Source organism: Cyprinodon tularosa, unplaced genomic scaffold (assembly GCF_016077235.1).
Source record: "Cyprinodon tularosa strain WSP-4 unplaced genomic scaffold, ASM1607723v1 ctg466, whole genome shotgun sequence".
Lineage (NCBI taxonomy): Eukaryota > Metazoa > Chordata > Actinopteri > Cyprinodontiformes > Cyprinodontidae > Cyprinodon > Cyprinodon tularosa.
In genome coordinates this window covers 21,086-37,586 of record NW_024039192.1, presented here as the reverse complement: position 1 = coordinate 37,586, position 16,501 = coordinate 21,086, and the positions used below count along the sequence as shown (strand labels likewise).

Below are 16,501 nucleotides of genomic sequence, written 5' to 3'. Positions count from 1 at the left end.
AAAAGTTTGATGGCGCAATCGTATGGTCTGTGTGGAGGTAGGGACGTCGCACTGACCTTACTGAAGACAGGGGCTAAGTCATGGTACTCAGAAGGAACTGAAGAAAGGTCAGGAGAGTCCATCTCCCCCCCACCTCTAGGAGACCCCACCAAGGGGGCAGCAGAACGAAGGCATGTCTCGTGGCATGAGATGGACCATGATTCCAGGTGACGTTCAGTCCAGTTAATGTGAGGATTATGCTTCTCTAACCATTCGAAACCAAGCACCAGCGGGGAACATGCAGAGGGAAAAACAAAAAATGTTATGTCTCTCGGTGGTTACCTGACAGAAGTAGCTCGAGGGGCTGAGTTTGGTGTGTAACTTGATGGAGTCTTTTTCCGTCAATAGCGGATACACTGAGAGGCTGAGTCAGCGGAATGGTTTCAATTTGGAGTTGCTGGACGAGGTTAGAATCGATTAGGTTACGTTCACAGTCTGAGTCGATGAATGCAGAGAAAGAGAGGCTTTGATTAGCACAGAAAAGCGTGGCAGGCAGCAACAGTCGAGGAGATTTCTTAGTGTTTATTTGGCCCGCCAGACTCCTCAGATCCTCTGGCGGGCCCAGGCTTTTGATTTAGCCGGGCAGGAAGCAATGAAGTGTCCACTCTCACCACAGTAGATACATAGTTTGCTTAGAAATCACCTTTGTCTCTCCTCTGGAGTGAGCCTGGTGTGTCCCACCTGCATGGGTTCGACATCCCTTTCGCCCGAATGAGAGGCCTGAACAGGCAACGGTAGAGTCTGGGACTTAGGCCTCTGAATGGGCAGCTGCCCTGTAGAGGGAGAACAAACAGTCACGTTATGTGAGGCAGAAAAAAGTGTACCCTGCTTCTTAGAACTGTTTCGGCACGGATTCTATTATCCAATCTAATGGAGAGGCGAATTAAATCTTCGAGGGTAGCAGGTTCGTCGAGGGTTGCGAGCTCATCTTTAATGTGCTCGTTTAATGCCATGAAAAAGGCTCCCTTTAAGGCGCTTTGGTTCCATCCGGAAGCTGCCGCTTTAACCCGGAAGTTAATGGAAAATTCTGCCACCGAAGAGTTTCCCTGTTTAAGGTTGAAAAGAGCTCTAGAATCAATAGTTTGGTCAGTTTCTTGGTTGAATACCTGGGTAAATTCAGAAATGAAATCAGAGTAGTAGCAGTTTAAGCTATCGTCAGCGGCAAATCTTGCCTGAGCCCATTCTAAGGCTCTTCCTGTTAACTGCGAGAGAATGAAAGTTATCTTCTTGTGATCCGTGGAAAAACAACCAGGGGAGTTCTGAAAAATCAACCGACATTGAAATAAAAATCCTTTGCAATCTTACATGTTACCAGAAAATCTTTCTGGGAGACTAGGACGGAACTCTGATGACGTCACAGCTGGTGACCTCGGAGGTGGAACTGGACCCGGGAATGGTTGTGGGACAGCATTAGCGCTGTTCAGATAATTAGCACAGCTCTGTAGCATTTGGTTATGAGTGTCAACTAGACGGTATAACTCACGGAGCGTTTGGGTTTGTCCCTGAATTTGGGCATCCTGCTCCTCCAGTCGACGGGTGAGGTGATCTGCTGGGCCTTGAGTTTGGCCGCAGTGTTCTGTCATGATGGGTTCACTAAAAACGACCCAAGAATGCAGAACACCACTGACGGACACAAGGATGAAAGTTTAACAGTTTATTTATGGACAAACACACAGAATATACTGGTTCAGGTTCGGGGCCTGGATTCTGGTTCACCGGAGTCTGCGTGAGAGATAGTTCAGTTAGCGTTGTCAACGGAGGTTTGATTTCCTGAAGTTTACTGATTGTACCTTGAGGGTTCTTGAGGTTAGCTTTGGGAGAGTCACTGTTGGTTCTGGAGAAGAGTTCATCAGCAGAGTCCGTTTGCTGCTTCAGCGTCTCACGTCTAATTTGAACAGACCTTGGCTTTGGGTTTTCCAGCTCTAGTCCAGAGCTGCTTGGAGGTTCTCTGTGAATCTTCAGGTTTGGCTCTGAGGGTCGGCTCGGCAGGTTAGCTCTTCCTGAGCTTTCACAGAGGAGACACAGGTTTCCTGGAAAACAGAAACAGGGATTAGAATCCAAGCTGGATTCAAAAGTCATCGAAATACTCTGAGGATCTAGGCTTAAGCGCTGACCAACTGGAACAACACTGCGGCGTTGAGGCAAGGTCTGAAGACAGCTTAAGTAGTGGATCCTCTGATGATCTTGAAGAGCTGCAGCTGTGCAAGAGGCTCCCTCAGAGGATCCACGGCGGACTCTGCTGGAGAAAGGTGGAATTTCTCCAGCTCCCAACAATTAAAACCTTAAAGTAATCAAAAAGTAATCAAAAGTGATTAGTTACATTACTTTTTAAAAGTAATCGAAAAAGTTACGCTACAATTACATTTTAAACAAGGTAACTTGTAACTGTAACGGATTACATTTTTAAAGTAACTTACCCAACACTGGCCACCACAGAGTCGAGACCTCAACCTCATTGAGAATCTTTGGGATGTGCTAGAGAGGGCTTTGCGCAGCGGTCAGACTCTACCATCATCAATGCAAGATCTTGAGGAATAATGAATGCAACACTGGATGGAAATAAATCTTTTGACGTTGCAGAAGCTTATCGAAACAATGCCACAGCGAATGCGTGCCGTAATCAAAGCTAAAGGCGGACCAACAAAGTATTAGAATGAGTGACCTTTTTTTTTGGCCAGGCAGTGTATATGTATTAGTTACCATATATGGCTTAGACTTATATAAGTTACTATGACTACATTCCTAGATGTGTAGATGATTTTATCAGTTTAGGACATTAGAACAGCAGTTTTTTTCTTGTTTCAGATTTTTTCTGTTGAACAAAGATCAAAGATCTTTTTTTAGCTGCAATTTCATCCTGCTTCAAATCTGCTGATTTCTATCTTAAAAACAGCATCAAATGGACTATATATATATATATATATATATATATATATATATATATATATATATATATATATATATATATATATATATATATATATATATATATATATATATATATATATATATATATTATTATTTTTTTACAACCAACCTTTTATTAAATTTGTGGAAATCCAAAGTAGGTTAAAAAAGCGGCATACCTGGTTAATTTGATTCTTATCTGCAGCATGGTGCTTTCAGCAGTCAGATATTGTTTTAACACTCCCCTGAGCCTCAATTGGTCACAGCAGATCTGAGCTGCTTCATTAAATCAGGGGCAGGAAATTCAGCTGAAAATCAGTCTGATACGCTAACTCTGATAAATCCTGAACAAACATATTTTCTTCACCTAAACTGTTTCTCTGCTGTCAGCGCTGTTAGCTTTGGACTCACGGCATCCTCCACACGCTTCCTTGATGAAACAACAGCTGTTTTTACCCAGGCAGAAGAGGGATTGATGTTGAGACCGTTATCAGGAATGCTTGAAATATTTGGTCTGAGGAAAGTTTCAGCTGCAGCATCACAAAGATGCACAGAAAAAAACTGAAATGTTTCCAGTTTTCTCTTCAGGAATTTCAGCAAACAGGGTTCTTTATTTCCCACAATAAAGACGTTTATTACTTCAGATCCAGCTGATCCCAGTTGAGCATCCAGGCAGGGAGCTGTTTGTAAACAGTCTGCCCTTTAACAGGGACCGATCTGGGATCTCTGCCCTCCACATGTAGACCTCTTTCTGAGGAGGTTTTTCATGAGCAATTGTTTTCATAAAACTAAACAAGAAAAAACAAAGAGTCCAAATAAAGATTTGTCTACTTTAATTATTTGTTTCTTCAACAAGTTTTATCTTAGATTTTAATCTAAGAATTCCCAAAGTTTATGTTTAAAACTGCAAATGAACTTGATTCAAACTCAGTCATTGGATTAAAGTCTCTAAAGGCATTTATCTAGCGGATTAGTTGAATAAAAAGGAGAAAGAGGCAGCAGAGAGTTGGTTGTGTGGATTTACTAATGTTTTGGATCTTAATGGTTCAATAGTTAACATGATACCTGCTGAGTCCAGGTTTATAACTGAGCAACTAAGGTGGTTTAATTCTCATTCTGAGCTGCCTTAACCTGCCCTGAAAGCAACCCAGGCTTAGAGGAGTAACGGAAACTGATTGGACCAACTCTCAGGAGGGTAAAATTACTTTAACTTTTAACTATTACTATTAATAGATAGATTTACATTTCCAGTGTGACCACTGTCATTCTGCGTCTTTCTCTTGAAGCTCTTGAATGCATCACTCTTCAGAGGGTACCCAGTTTATAGTGTTGGATGGTGAATTAATAGACAGAGGACATGTTTGCAAAGGAAATTAGCTCCGGCTGCTCTGGGGTTTAGAGGAGGCTGACAAACTGGGTAAGGATGATGAACTTTATAGTCTCTGGTCTCTTCAGGGTATCATTTGGTCATAGCTGTAAGAAATATTTTGATCTCTGTCTTTAAACCTAAGAAGTACTGCTTCCTCTAAAAAAACAAGCCTTTTATAAATGCCTGATTCTTGCTCGTCTGATCAGTGAACGGAACCAGGCTCTGGTGGAATTTATTTTAAAGAAAGAAGGTTTTCCCTCTGACTGTTGCCTCATACTTGCTCAGTACTAAATCTACTGCGCTTCCTTTGATAGAAGATAAAAGGATACGCATAAAGAGAGCTTTATTTTATTATAACTATGATCCAATTGGGCTTTCTGTCTAAATGCCATCTGATACGATTGCATGTTAGTGCACAGACAATGGTTCTTTTTGTAAAGTTCCTTTGTTTGGAATAGGTGATGTAAAGATTCAATAATTTGTATTGAGGTGATTAGAACCATTCTGGTGATGTCATTCAGCCAAATGTCCTGAATATTGATTTGAAAAATCTTTTTAAAATATCAAATTAAGCAAATTCTTAAGTCAAAAGTTTGCAGGGTTTCTTTAGGAACTCTCCTGAAGGAAAAAACAGCAGATCTGCTGTCTTTTCCTTCAGGAGAGTTCCTTAAGAGTTCCTTAAGAACTCTAAAGAACTTTGTGTCTGTCTGTTTAACAGCTGAGTAAAATCAGTCAGCTATGACCTACAGCCATTGGTGGACAAAGTACTCAACTACAGTACTTGAGTAAAAGTGTTGATACTCATGGTCAAATCTTACTCAACTACAAGTAAAAGTTGCTCGGTCAAAAATCTACTCTAGTTAAAGTACTGAATTTTTCAGTTTTGAAAATATTCAAGTTTTCACTCCCGAGAGGGAACGCCTATTAAATGCATGCATGAGCCCATTTCTCCTTGTACAAGCTCTGTTTAAAAGTTGCTGTTTGCATCACTTATACAAACTTACTGTGACCAAATGTCCGCCCTAACCCCTAAATCCCTCATCGCTATATGGAGTGGTGAATATATAGTGGATTTTATAATGAACTTAGTTAACTGTCTGTCCAGACAGATAGTCACTTCTTATTGCTCCCCGTTGGTCACGTAACTCCGCCTCCAACGCGAGGTGCCTACATTTTTATTAGTCACCTCTGTTGGGTGGCGGCAGCCTATGGTGACAGCAGGCTGCTGTGACAGCAAATCCCATAATGCTCTGCGAGGAGAGCTCTACACGCAAAGTATTCTGGGATATATCTGCCTCTTCTGAGGCCTTTCTTTTCTTCTCATACACTTCATAGACATTTTTTATCTTTCAGACATTTTCAAAGAACCGCATTGAGAAAAGTGAGGTTCAATGACTGTCTGAAACCGGAGCTCACCACACATATATGCCTGAAAGTGTGCATGGGCAGAAAAAGATAGCTAAAGGGGCGAGCACGTAGGACGGCCTTACATGAACATATCACCAGAATGATAATTAGGAGGATCACTTATTTAGATGATCCACCTGGACAAAGAAAATTCTCCACTACACCTTTAATTAAAAACACCAAAAAGAAAACAGTAACTTAATTCTCCTCACATGTTCACTAAGGTTGAACCTATTACCACAAAGAAACTAGAACTCTGCTTTGAAAACTCAAGCTGAACAACTTGGCCAAATGGCAACAACAAATTAGTGAACTACAAATAGTATCTGCCCTTAATTTTTCACAGTTCTGGAATGTCATGCAAATCTGCTATCTGGTATTTTAGTTCTTCTCCTTGAAGGTAGTTGCTACCACCTCAGCAAATTGAAAGTTCTGCATATCGCTGCTAATGAGCAACCATTTGACCCAGGTGTGCTGAGAAAAATCGATAATTAAAACATCATCCAGGATACCTGTTCTTAACGATGAACTTTGTGATAAAATCTTCAAGGAAGGAAAAAGTACTTGAACAGTTCTTCTGAAGATTTGTAAAATAGTTTTTTTTAACTGATGCCTTCAGTGATTTGGGAAGTTTGCTTTAGGGGTATGGTCCATTTTATTTCACTTTGCAGGCTTTCTAACCTGCTGCAGTAATGATTTTGACTGGTTCTGATTTCTGACCTCCTGATTGGATCCATGATGTCAGGTGGTCTTGGACGGTGAACAAACAGAGCTATTGTAATATGTCTTGAGTGACTCAGAAATGCTGAGTCATGAACTGCACTGCGTCCTCAGTGGAGCTGCAGAGTGAAAACACTGCAGCTGCAGTGTTGCATTAAAAGTTCCTGCAGCTCTATGTGAGCCTGACAGCATCATTAATACCTGGATTCAGCTCAACAAGCAGATCCACAAAACCAAACAGAGACTAAAAGCTGAGTAAGAACCAGATGGGAACATATTAGTTTATAATTGTGCCATTCCAATTTAGTTAGTATCAGTTAATATTTATCAATTTGCTTTTATCGTTCCCCAAACACAGGAAATGCTTCATATTTTTTTCTTTAAAGAACTAGTTTGATAAATAGAATTTTAAAATTGGGATATTTTCATAATTAATTTTAAGTGAATGATTTTGGAATTTACCAAATGCAGTTGTAGCCATTTGAAATTTCCCCACTTTTCTTGATGGGCTCTTGGCTGGTTCCTTACAATTCCTTTTTAAACATCAATCTTTGTACTAAAATATTGTTTCTGTCATGATTTGTGGACATTAAGATCTATAGAAAAGCATAATCTCTGGGTCAGACCCTGTAGTTCAGTGAAAGGCTGGAGTCAAATAAAAAAAAAAAAAAGCACCCCCACTAGAACGAGGGGGTCACTCCAGTGGCTGGAAGTTGGAGGGAATTTTGCTGGGAGTCACAGGGGAGTAGACTGCCATTCAGCTGCCGTTTGGTTGGGAAGGGCCATTTTGAATGGCTGCTACTGTAAGTAAAGTCCAAATAAATGATCTTGTTGAAAATACCATATTGTTAAATGTATTTAGGGAAACCAATATAGCATTTAAAGCAGGCTCTGTCGGCTTCCTGTCTTTAGAAAACCTGAACCGGATCTTTAACTGCCTTCCACCTCCAGTCCTGCAAATAGAAATGTCATGGTTTTGGTCATGTTATGCTTTACTTTGCTCCTTGTTTTCTAGTTTTATTGGTTTAATTCCTATTTTGTTGTAATTTCTAGATTTGTTAGTTCTCATGTTTTTCTGTTGTCCTCTGTTGCCCTCTTGTGTGTGTTTGTTCCTTTCCCCTTGGCTCCCTTGTTGTCTCCTCTCACACCTGCTCCTTGTCAGCTCGTTAGCCCTCCCTTTGTCTCTGTCAGCTATATACGCTCTCCCTCTGCTCTCACTCTTTGTTGGTTCCTTGTTGTTGCTGGTCCTGTCGTTGTCCTCTCACCTCGTCTCTCCCTGGCTCCTTGTGCGTGTTTTCCCTTTATGTCTTCGTGGTTCTGGTCTGTTACATTTTTTGTTGGATTTTTGGATTCTTGCCTTTGTTAACTGTTTTCATCATTAAAAACTACAAGAATTCCCCTCAGCCCCTCTGCCTCTGCATTTGGGTCCTCCAAACCTCAACCTCAAACCCTGACAAGAAAAGTTTTGTTTTACCCAAATGGTCGCCTATATGTTTGAACCTGCGTGTTAAATGTCAGTATTGATTTAATCTGAAGGTGAAATAAACCTATTGCATTCTTCCAGACACACCTCCTGGAATCAGCATTAGAAATCCTTAAATTACCCGAAAAACAAAGCAAAATAACTCCATCCTCAATATCAGGAGGAGAAACTCCAAACTTGGAAAGATGTGGGTTTTACTGGGACTGATGCTTGGTAGGCAGGTGTCCCGTGTTTTTATCCTGCCCGTTGTCTGGTTTAACTGGGAAACTCTTCATATATAGTCAGCAATCACAGCCTGAGGCGCAGGATTACCTTACAAGTCCATGAGCAGGGAAAACCAATCCCATTGCTCAGGAGTCTGTCGGATCGAAGAAAAATACAAAACCTGATCCCCTAAAAACCACCAAAGTCCAGGAAAATCCCTGGAAACACAGTGGCTCAGCTGCTTCATCAACCAGAGAGCTGCTTGTGGAAGAGAAGGAAAGATCCTTTTATTCCAATGTTGGAAGGAGAAGGGCTGTTTCTAATTTATTTCCTATCTTTCATTTAAAATATAAAAACTACCCTGAAACCAAACAGTCAGAAGTTACAGTAAAAGCCAACATCATCAGTGTTTTTTCGACTAATTATGGAAAAGGGAATAGATTATTTTAGACGGGCAAAATAGAAGAAAAATATGTTTTTATTAATTGCTCCTCCTCTTCTAGTTCTGTTTCCCTTTAAGAGATTTTTAAAGCTTCTAAAAATCTTCCTGCCTCTTAAAAGAGACACAAATATCTTACATTAAAGTTGCACAACAGTTTCCTGTTTTTTTAACATGAGTTGAAAATCAACTGTTCAGCTGAGCTGCAGTAGTTTAGTGCACAAGATCAAAACTTGTGCACAAAAGTTTTAATTTTTCAGGTTTAGGAAGTTTTTTTGTCTTTATGATGTCTGATGTTTTGTCTCCAAGTTTCAGTCGTCTGGGCAGCTGGTGCCCAGACGACAAAATAACTTATTCATCAAAATGTTAAAATTTTTAATTGTAACTTTCTCCTTTTCTATGAATGTTCAGTCTTATTGATATGGATATGATATTTTTCATCTGTCAAACATGTTTATGAATTTACATTGTATACTGTATTTTAATGATGTGGACCCCAGGAAGAGTAGCTGGGTGTAAAGCACAGCTAATGATGATCCTAATAATAAATAAACAAAGCTGCAGGGTTAGCTGTGTATTCCCAAAGCTGGTGCAATATAAAACTAACTGTTCTTTTCAGCTCCAAAAAAAAGAAAAAAAAAACTTCTTCAGCATCTATCTCCACTGATAATCTTTGATGAGGATTTGCTGCAGCGCTAGGATAACCTTAGTACCCTTCGACAGTAGCAGCCATTCAAAATGGCCCATCCCAGTCAAACGCCAGCCGAATGGACCACTTCCCTGCGACTCCAAGCAAATTTCCCTCCAGCCAATGGATTTACCCCCTCCTTCTCCTGGGCGTGTATATTTTTTTACTCGGACTCCATCCTTACACTGAATTACTAACCTGACTCCGCCAGATGGATTTGCTCCACATATCCATCTGGAAACCTTCCGTTGAAGTAATTTTGGGAAGGGGCGAAAATACTGGTTAGCTGATTGGCCTATGTTGGTGATAGACGGGCCAAATAAACCAATCAGATCAACGAAGCATATGACGTACTAACAGAACTACGACGAAAACACAACCATAAGCCAGGCTACTCTTGCCGAAACCAGTCGGGAGAAGAGCAAAAACGTATTTTCCTCTGAGAAAAGCCTACAGAGCAGTGTTTTGCTCTTCTTTCAGTGAAGAAATACTCTGTAATTCCGATAAAACTTGCTCGTTAGCCACGCTAATGCTAGTTTCATCGGCTGAAGCCGCCATGTTCTTTAGACTGAACTGTCGCGCTTCTCGTTGCGTCACACCTCAATCCGCCTCAAAGCCAACGCTGATTGGACATTCGTTTGGTGAACGGCTCCAAATTTTCTTCAACGGAGAGTCTCCAGCCTGATTAGCGAGTGAAATCTTGAAAGCTCGCGAGATCAGGATGGTTTCACGAGGCTACTGAATTACAGGGTCTGACAGGGAGATAACGCTGAATGTACACAAATCATGACAGAAAGAATATTTTAGTACAAAGATAGATGTTTAAGAAGGAATTGTAGTGAACCAGCCAAGGACCCATCAAGGAAAGTGGAGAAAGTTTGAATGGCTGCTACTGTAACTGGTGTAATAGGACTTCATCATTCTAAGCTGACATATTTTCTTGACTTTTCCTGGTAATCTATTGTTTATAAATCTTACTGGAGGAGATTTTCTCCTACTTCCTTAACACAAAGCTTTGTCCTGTAATCTGTAATCATAGGCAGTTTTGGACCAGATTTGCTGCGCTGTACTTTGGTCCCCTCCTCATGGCTTTCACCTGGGTCTAGGTCTGGGAGTCACATGTTGTCTGGTCTATTTGTAAGTTAGAGGGAGTTAAAACTGTCAATTGAAGGCTTAAAGTCTTATGAAATCAACGGCTATAAACACTGATTTGAATCATAAAATGCAGGTTTGATAGTTAAAAGGTTTAGAACGGTGATGAAGTCAGAGTAACGTTTTGCCTCTCTGATCTTCAGGCTCGTTTAACAGCAATCTTCGTCCTCCTGAGACGCTCTTCAAAGTTATTTTCTGGCTGGGATACTTCAACAGCTGCCTGAACCCCATCATCTACCCTTACTATAGCCGCGAGTTCAAACAGGTAACGGCTGATGTTCTGATGAAGCTCAGCTCCGCTGCTTCAGGCTCTTTCTCTCATCCCTCTGTTCCCCACCTGCAGGCCTTCATCCGGATCCTGCGCTGCCGCTGGAAGACCAAACGTCAGGGCTGGCAGGCGTACTACAACTATCGCTGCCAGCAAGGGTCAAACACCTCGTCCTTCCTGAACGGCAGCCAGCAGACGCTGTCCTCTGTCAGCCCCAGCCCCTGCTTCGTCTCTACCAAGCTCCGCCCCCCACCATGGCCGTCCTCTAGCAAACATCTGCTCCCCGGATCGGCAGCGAGACCAGGTCCAGGACCTCTGTCTCCCCTTACAAAGGATGCTGGGACCCTGCGAGGAGTTAACACTGTGCACACAACAGGAGAAGAACAACGATACAGAGGAAATCAACTCTAAGCTAACATATATAAGGTGCTCAGGCCCATCGACACACCTGCACCAGGAGGCGGAGCTCCTCAACTTCACAGGTGTAGACAGAGAACCCCAGGCTTTTATTGTGAACCTTTGTGACAGATCTGCTGCTTTAAACTCATGAATCCAGGATAATTCAAGAACATCATGAAAAAAATTTTTTTTTTAGCTGTGGACTGGTGCATATCTTTATTTTATCATCAAACCTGTTCAAGTTTTTTATGGTAAAAAAGACCAGGATTAATTTTGTTTAAGGAAAGCTAAATGAAAACATCCCAACTAATGAGAGTCTGACTGTAACAGGATGAACAGTCGGTCACACAGATGCTGAAACACTGTTCACCTGCCTATAGCTATTATATATTGTTTTTGTTTATATAAATAAAACAAATACACCATAACTTTAAAGATGGTAGGGAAAAAAATGTTTTAGTGTACTTTCAGTTCAATTCAGTTTATTCATATAGCACCAATTTAACAACACGTCATCTCAATGCACTTTACAGAGATAATTCACCAGATTCAAAGTTTTCTATCTAAGGAAAACCAGTTGATTGCGTCGACTCATTGACTTGAATGCAATCCCTCGCACTAAGCATGCTTGTAGCGACAGTGGAGAGGAAAAACTCCCTTTTCACAGGAAGAAACCTCCAGCAGAACCAGGCTCAGTGTGAGCGGCCATCTGCCAAGGCCGACTGGGGTTTAAGGAGACAGAAGCAGAAATACAAAAAGCAGCTGTAAAAGGCGCCCCGTCCAGGAAACACACAGCCAGGCAGACAAGCTCTGAGCCAGCTCCCGTGTCAGAGGATGAAGAGAGCACATCCAGCCAGTTACAGTCAGAGAAACAGGTTGCCAACATCTATAAACAAAGGTGTTGATGGCAGCAGAGCTGATATTTCTCTCCAGGACGGAGTCACAGCCAAACAGGAACAGACCAGATGAAGCTACTATGAGAAAAAGCAGAGAGAGAAGAACATTAGAGATTGAACTAACAGATTCTGCAGAGTGGAAGAATAGAGATAGAATTAAGCAGAATAATAAAATAGGGGTCCCTATGTCCTCCAGAAGTCTAAGCCTATAGCAGCATAACTATAGAGATAGCTCAGGATAACCTGAGCCACTCTAACTATAAGATTTATCAAAAAGCAAAGTTTTAAGCCTAGCCTTAAAAGTAGACAGGGTGTCTGCCTCACGGACTAAAACTGGTAGGTGGTTCCACAGGAGAGGAGCCTGATAACTAAAAGATCTGCCTCCCATTCTACTTTTAGAAATTCTAGGAACCACTAGTAAACCTGCAGATTGAGAGCGAAGTGCTCTGTTAGGAACATAAGGAACAATCAGATCTCTGATATCAGATGGAGCTTGGCCATTTCAGGCTTTATATATGAGGAGGATTTTAATTTGTATTCAGGATTTAACAGGACGCCAATGGAGAGAAGCCAGGATAGGAAAGATATGATCTCTCTTTTTAATTTTCATCAGAACTCTGGCTGCAGCATTTTGGATCAGCTGAAGGCTTTTAACTACAGTTTGTGGACTTCCTGATAGTAAAGAATTACAATAGTCCAGCTTTCAAGTAACAAATGCATGGACTAGTTTCTCAGCATCACCCCTGGACTTTTATATGTTACAGTTATTTACTGTAATACTGTTGATTATCATTGTTTCACTCTGTAATGAAAACTCAATAACCTGATATTATTAGTTCAGCTTTTTGGAAGCTCTTGTTTTGAAAGGCTACGGCTTTAACAGGACTTATATTGTGAAGGTATCAGTGGTTGTAGTATTTCTTTTGTGAAGGTATTTTTTTTACATGCTTCTATCAAAGTGTTTACTTCCTGAGTGTTGGTCTCCAGCTGTGGTCCTCAATCTCCTACAACACGTCCTTAACATTCTGCAGCAGTGTGTTGTGATCAGTCCCTCCATCTGTCAGAAGATGATGAAGTTCTGAAACATGCAGGAAACTAGGAAGGCATTTTGAGCCCTGGTGGTAGGAAGGATGTTGTTGACATTCAGCACCACCTGGTGGACTTGTACAGAACTGCAGCTGCTTTTTAATTCTTTGGATAAAGTTTTTCTATTCAAACATTAGCCTCTCCCCTCGGGGACAAGGTTCACCTCATCTGTTTGTTTCAGTTTATTAAAAACATGTTTGCTGTGTTGTACATACATGTCTCTTTGTGCTGCATGTTGACACATCTTAACATTTATATCCCAAATCTGACTTATGCCTGGAAACTTGAACAACTTCAGGTCACTCTTTCCATTCACTGTTCTTCACCTTTATAGTTTTGTTCCCTCAATTTGTTCCTTAGCTTACATGTTTGAAATGATGCAGACTACTCTGGGATGTTTCATACTGACAATAGGGGGTTTTGTACCAATAGGAGGGGTCTCTAATAAATATCTTCAAGCAGGGTATATAGATATTTTGGTTTAACAAAGTGGAAGAATCCGTTTGGTTTATCCTCTTACACCCTAAGGGGGTATAAATAAATTTCTGCCTGACAAAACACACAAAAGTAAATCACTTATAGCCTCACAGCTATTAGATTTAAGAAGAAACTTTTGGTACGTCTGTAAAGGGAAGATGTCATGAATGGTTTTCTGGTGTCAGCACCATTGTAGCTTTGACCCTGCCTGAAATATTAGGGACAAAATACAAAATATTTTGCATTTTTTGAACCTCGCCAAAATTTTCTTTGAAATAAACATTGCAAAACACTACCAAAATATTATTTATAGCACAAAAAAGTAGTACAGACTTTTAAATCTAAATGTTGTGTAAAAATATACCAAATTTGGAATCAATCAGATGAATCATATTTATTTTAGAATGGTATTAGTGAGAAATTTCTTAGGCGGAGAGGCCATTTTGGCACATTTATCCAAAAATGTCACCAAACTGTGCCAAATGTGTTTTTTACATCAATACTGGGGGTTTGTTAAAATTACGAGGTCACGTAGCAGCTGGACCCACCGGTGGGTCCGTAGGGTTCTAGGGGTTAATAAAAATCTGGACAAAATGAATAGGAATAGAGAAAAATTTTTTTTTTTTCTTTGTGCATTTTCAAAAACAATTTTTTGATTTAAATGTGCATATTTTATTTTGTAGTTTTATCAGCATTTTTATCCCTTCCAAAACAAAAGGAAGTGTTAAAAGAAAACCAGGTACACCATTCAAGCAGGTTTTCTGAGCTCCTTTGCTGGTGGGGGGCCAACAGTGGAGGGCCCCAGAGTATTAAGGACATGGTTAATCAGCAGAAATTACACTGCTCCATTATTTTTCTGTTAAAGATAAGCTCTGTGTATGCCTTTTCTCCAAATCCTGTTAAATGATTTGGAGAAAAAAACTGAGCTGTAGAAATATCCAAAGGAGGGTCAGAGGAATATTAAATACCACAGCTTATGATGGAAATACTTTCAATTACAGTATAAACTCCAGGATCAGAGGTGTCAATTAAAGTGCAAATACTTCATTACTTCAGTAGAATGTTGGCAATCTAAACTTTACTCGAGTCATTTAGTTCTACTTCTTACATTTCTAACGAATTAGTCTGACTACAAGCTTACAAAACTTCCAGGTTTATTTATCTGTAAAGATTGAAATAACTGCTTTTTTTTTTTTTTTTTTTTTTATGTAGATTTTATTACTCCATTGGCAAAGTGTCACAATTACCAGAACTCTTGCTATATGCCAGAGAACCCCAGGATTGACAAATTCGCCACCCCATTCACCAACAAAAGCAGGCTCACATTGAGCACATGTGACAGACGTGAAAGAGTCTGGAGACGTTGTGAAGAGAGATCTGCTGACTGCAACATCCTTCACCCTGACCGCTTTGGCAATGGGTCAGTAATGGTGAGGGGTGGCATATTTTTGGTGGCACAGCCCTCCATTTGCTCAGGAGGGAGCATGACTGCCATTAGATGCAGAGATTAGATCCTCGGGCTCTTTTTGAGATCATATGTTGGAGTGTTTGGCCCTGGGTTCCTCCTAATGCAGAAAAATGCTAGACGTCATGTGGCTGGAGTGTATCCTGTAAGATAAAGGCATTGAAGCTGTGAAGTGGCCTGCCTGTTCCACAGACCTGAATCTGATCAAGCACATCTGGACCAACATCACCCTGCACCACCAACTCTCCACGAGATGACGGATACCTTAGTCCAGGTCTGGGAGGAGAACCCCTAAGAACATCCACCACCTCATCAGGAGCATGCCCAGGTGTTGTAGGGAGGTAATGCAGGCGTTTGAAGGACACATATAACACTGAGCATCATTTTGACCTGTTTTAAGGACTTTAATTAAAAGTTGGATCAATTTGTTTTCCCACTTTGTGAGTGTGACTCCAAACCCAGGCCTCCGTCGGTTAAATTGATTTTTCTGTGATTTTGTTTTCAGCAAATTAAACTTTGTACAGAACCAATATTACATATATTTTATTAATTCAGATCTAAGATGTGTTATTTGAGTGTTCCCTTTATTTATTTATTTTTGAGCAGTGTATAATAAGTTGTGGATTCTTAAAAATAACCAAAAAACAAAAAACGTTTTAAAGAATTGGACCAAAATGATCACCTTTAAGCAAAAATTTTAATCTGATTGATTCTAAATCAGCATATTTGATCATTTTCAGAGGTGCAGAACTAGATCAACAGAAACTTAACGGAAAATAAATAAATGAAGGAATAAACCTGAGTGACTGAGCCGTGACCAAAGTCACACCTGTACAATATTTCATTATAAGGTGCTGTTTATTTATTCACATCTCTTGCTAGACCCCACCCCCACTGATAGCTTGGTGTTGTAACACTAATACTGACTTTAGCCTTTGTTTCTCTGGACGCTAGGTTTGGTCCAAAACCAGTGTGGATATCATGGACTCCAACACCTTCCTCTGACCCTCGGTACTTTCCATGGAGGGAATCTGATAACAGGGATAATACATGTTCAAGAAAATATCCTCACACAATGTTTGAACATCGAAGGAACTAAAAATAATAGCTAGGGTTAACCCAACCCCTCAACTACGGAAGAGGATTAGGGCCACTGAAAAATTAAAAACAAAAGTAAACAGATTTTTAAATTTTATTTCAGTTTACCGTGGGGAAAAAAGTCAGAATTCTGACTTTTTACTCAGAATTCTGACTTTTTCCTCAGAATTCTGACTTTAATCTCAGAATTTTGGATTTTAATGTAGATGGGCACCATGAAGAAAGAGATGTGGGAGCACTCAGCTTAACTGACAAAGATGTAAGTTGTCTGAGAGGACCAGTGACACATTGGTGGAAAATGACGGAATTAGGCAACTTTTTACGTGCCCGAGGGGTCCCCTCTTTAATGGAGGAGCAGAAGGTCATTAATACAAGAGAGCTAGTCTCTAAAACAGACATGGCTA

At 40.5% G+C, this 16,501-nt stretch overlaps 1 protein-coding gene across 1 annotated transcript in view; it reads left to right on the top strand.

Annotated features, from left to right (window-relative positions):
• Positions 1-11,088, top strand: part of LOC119794002 (alpha-1A adrenergic receptor-like) — a 36,603-nt gene extending 25,515 nt beyond the window's left edge. The window contains exons 4-5 of the mRNA XM_038301336.1: positions 10,552-10,673; positions 10,752-11,088. Coding sequence (XP_038157264.1) covers positions 10,552-10,673; positions 10,752-11,087 — 458 coding nt within the window. The 3' untranslated portion in view covers position 11,088. The remainder of the gene's footprint in view (positions 1-10,551; positions 10,674-10,751) is intronic.
• Positions 11,089-16,501: the final 5,413 nt, after the last annotated feature.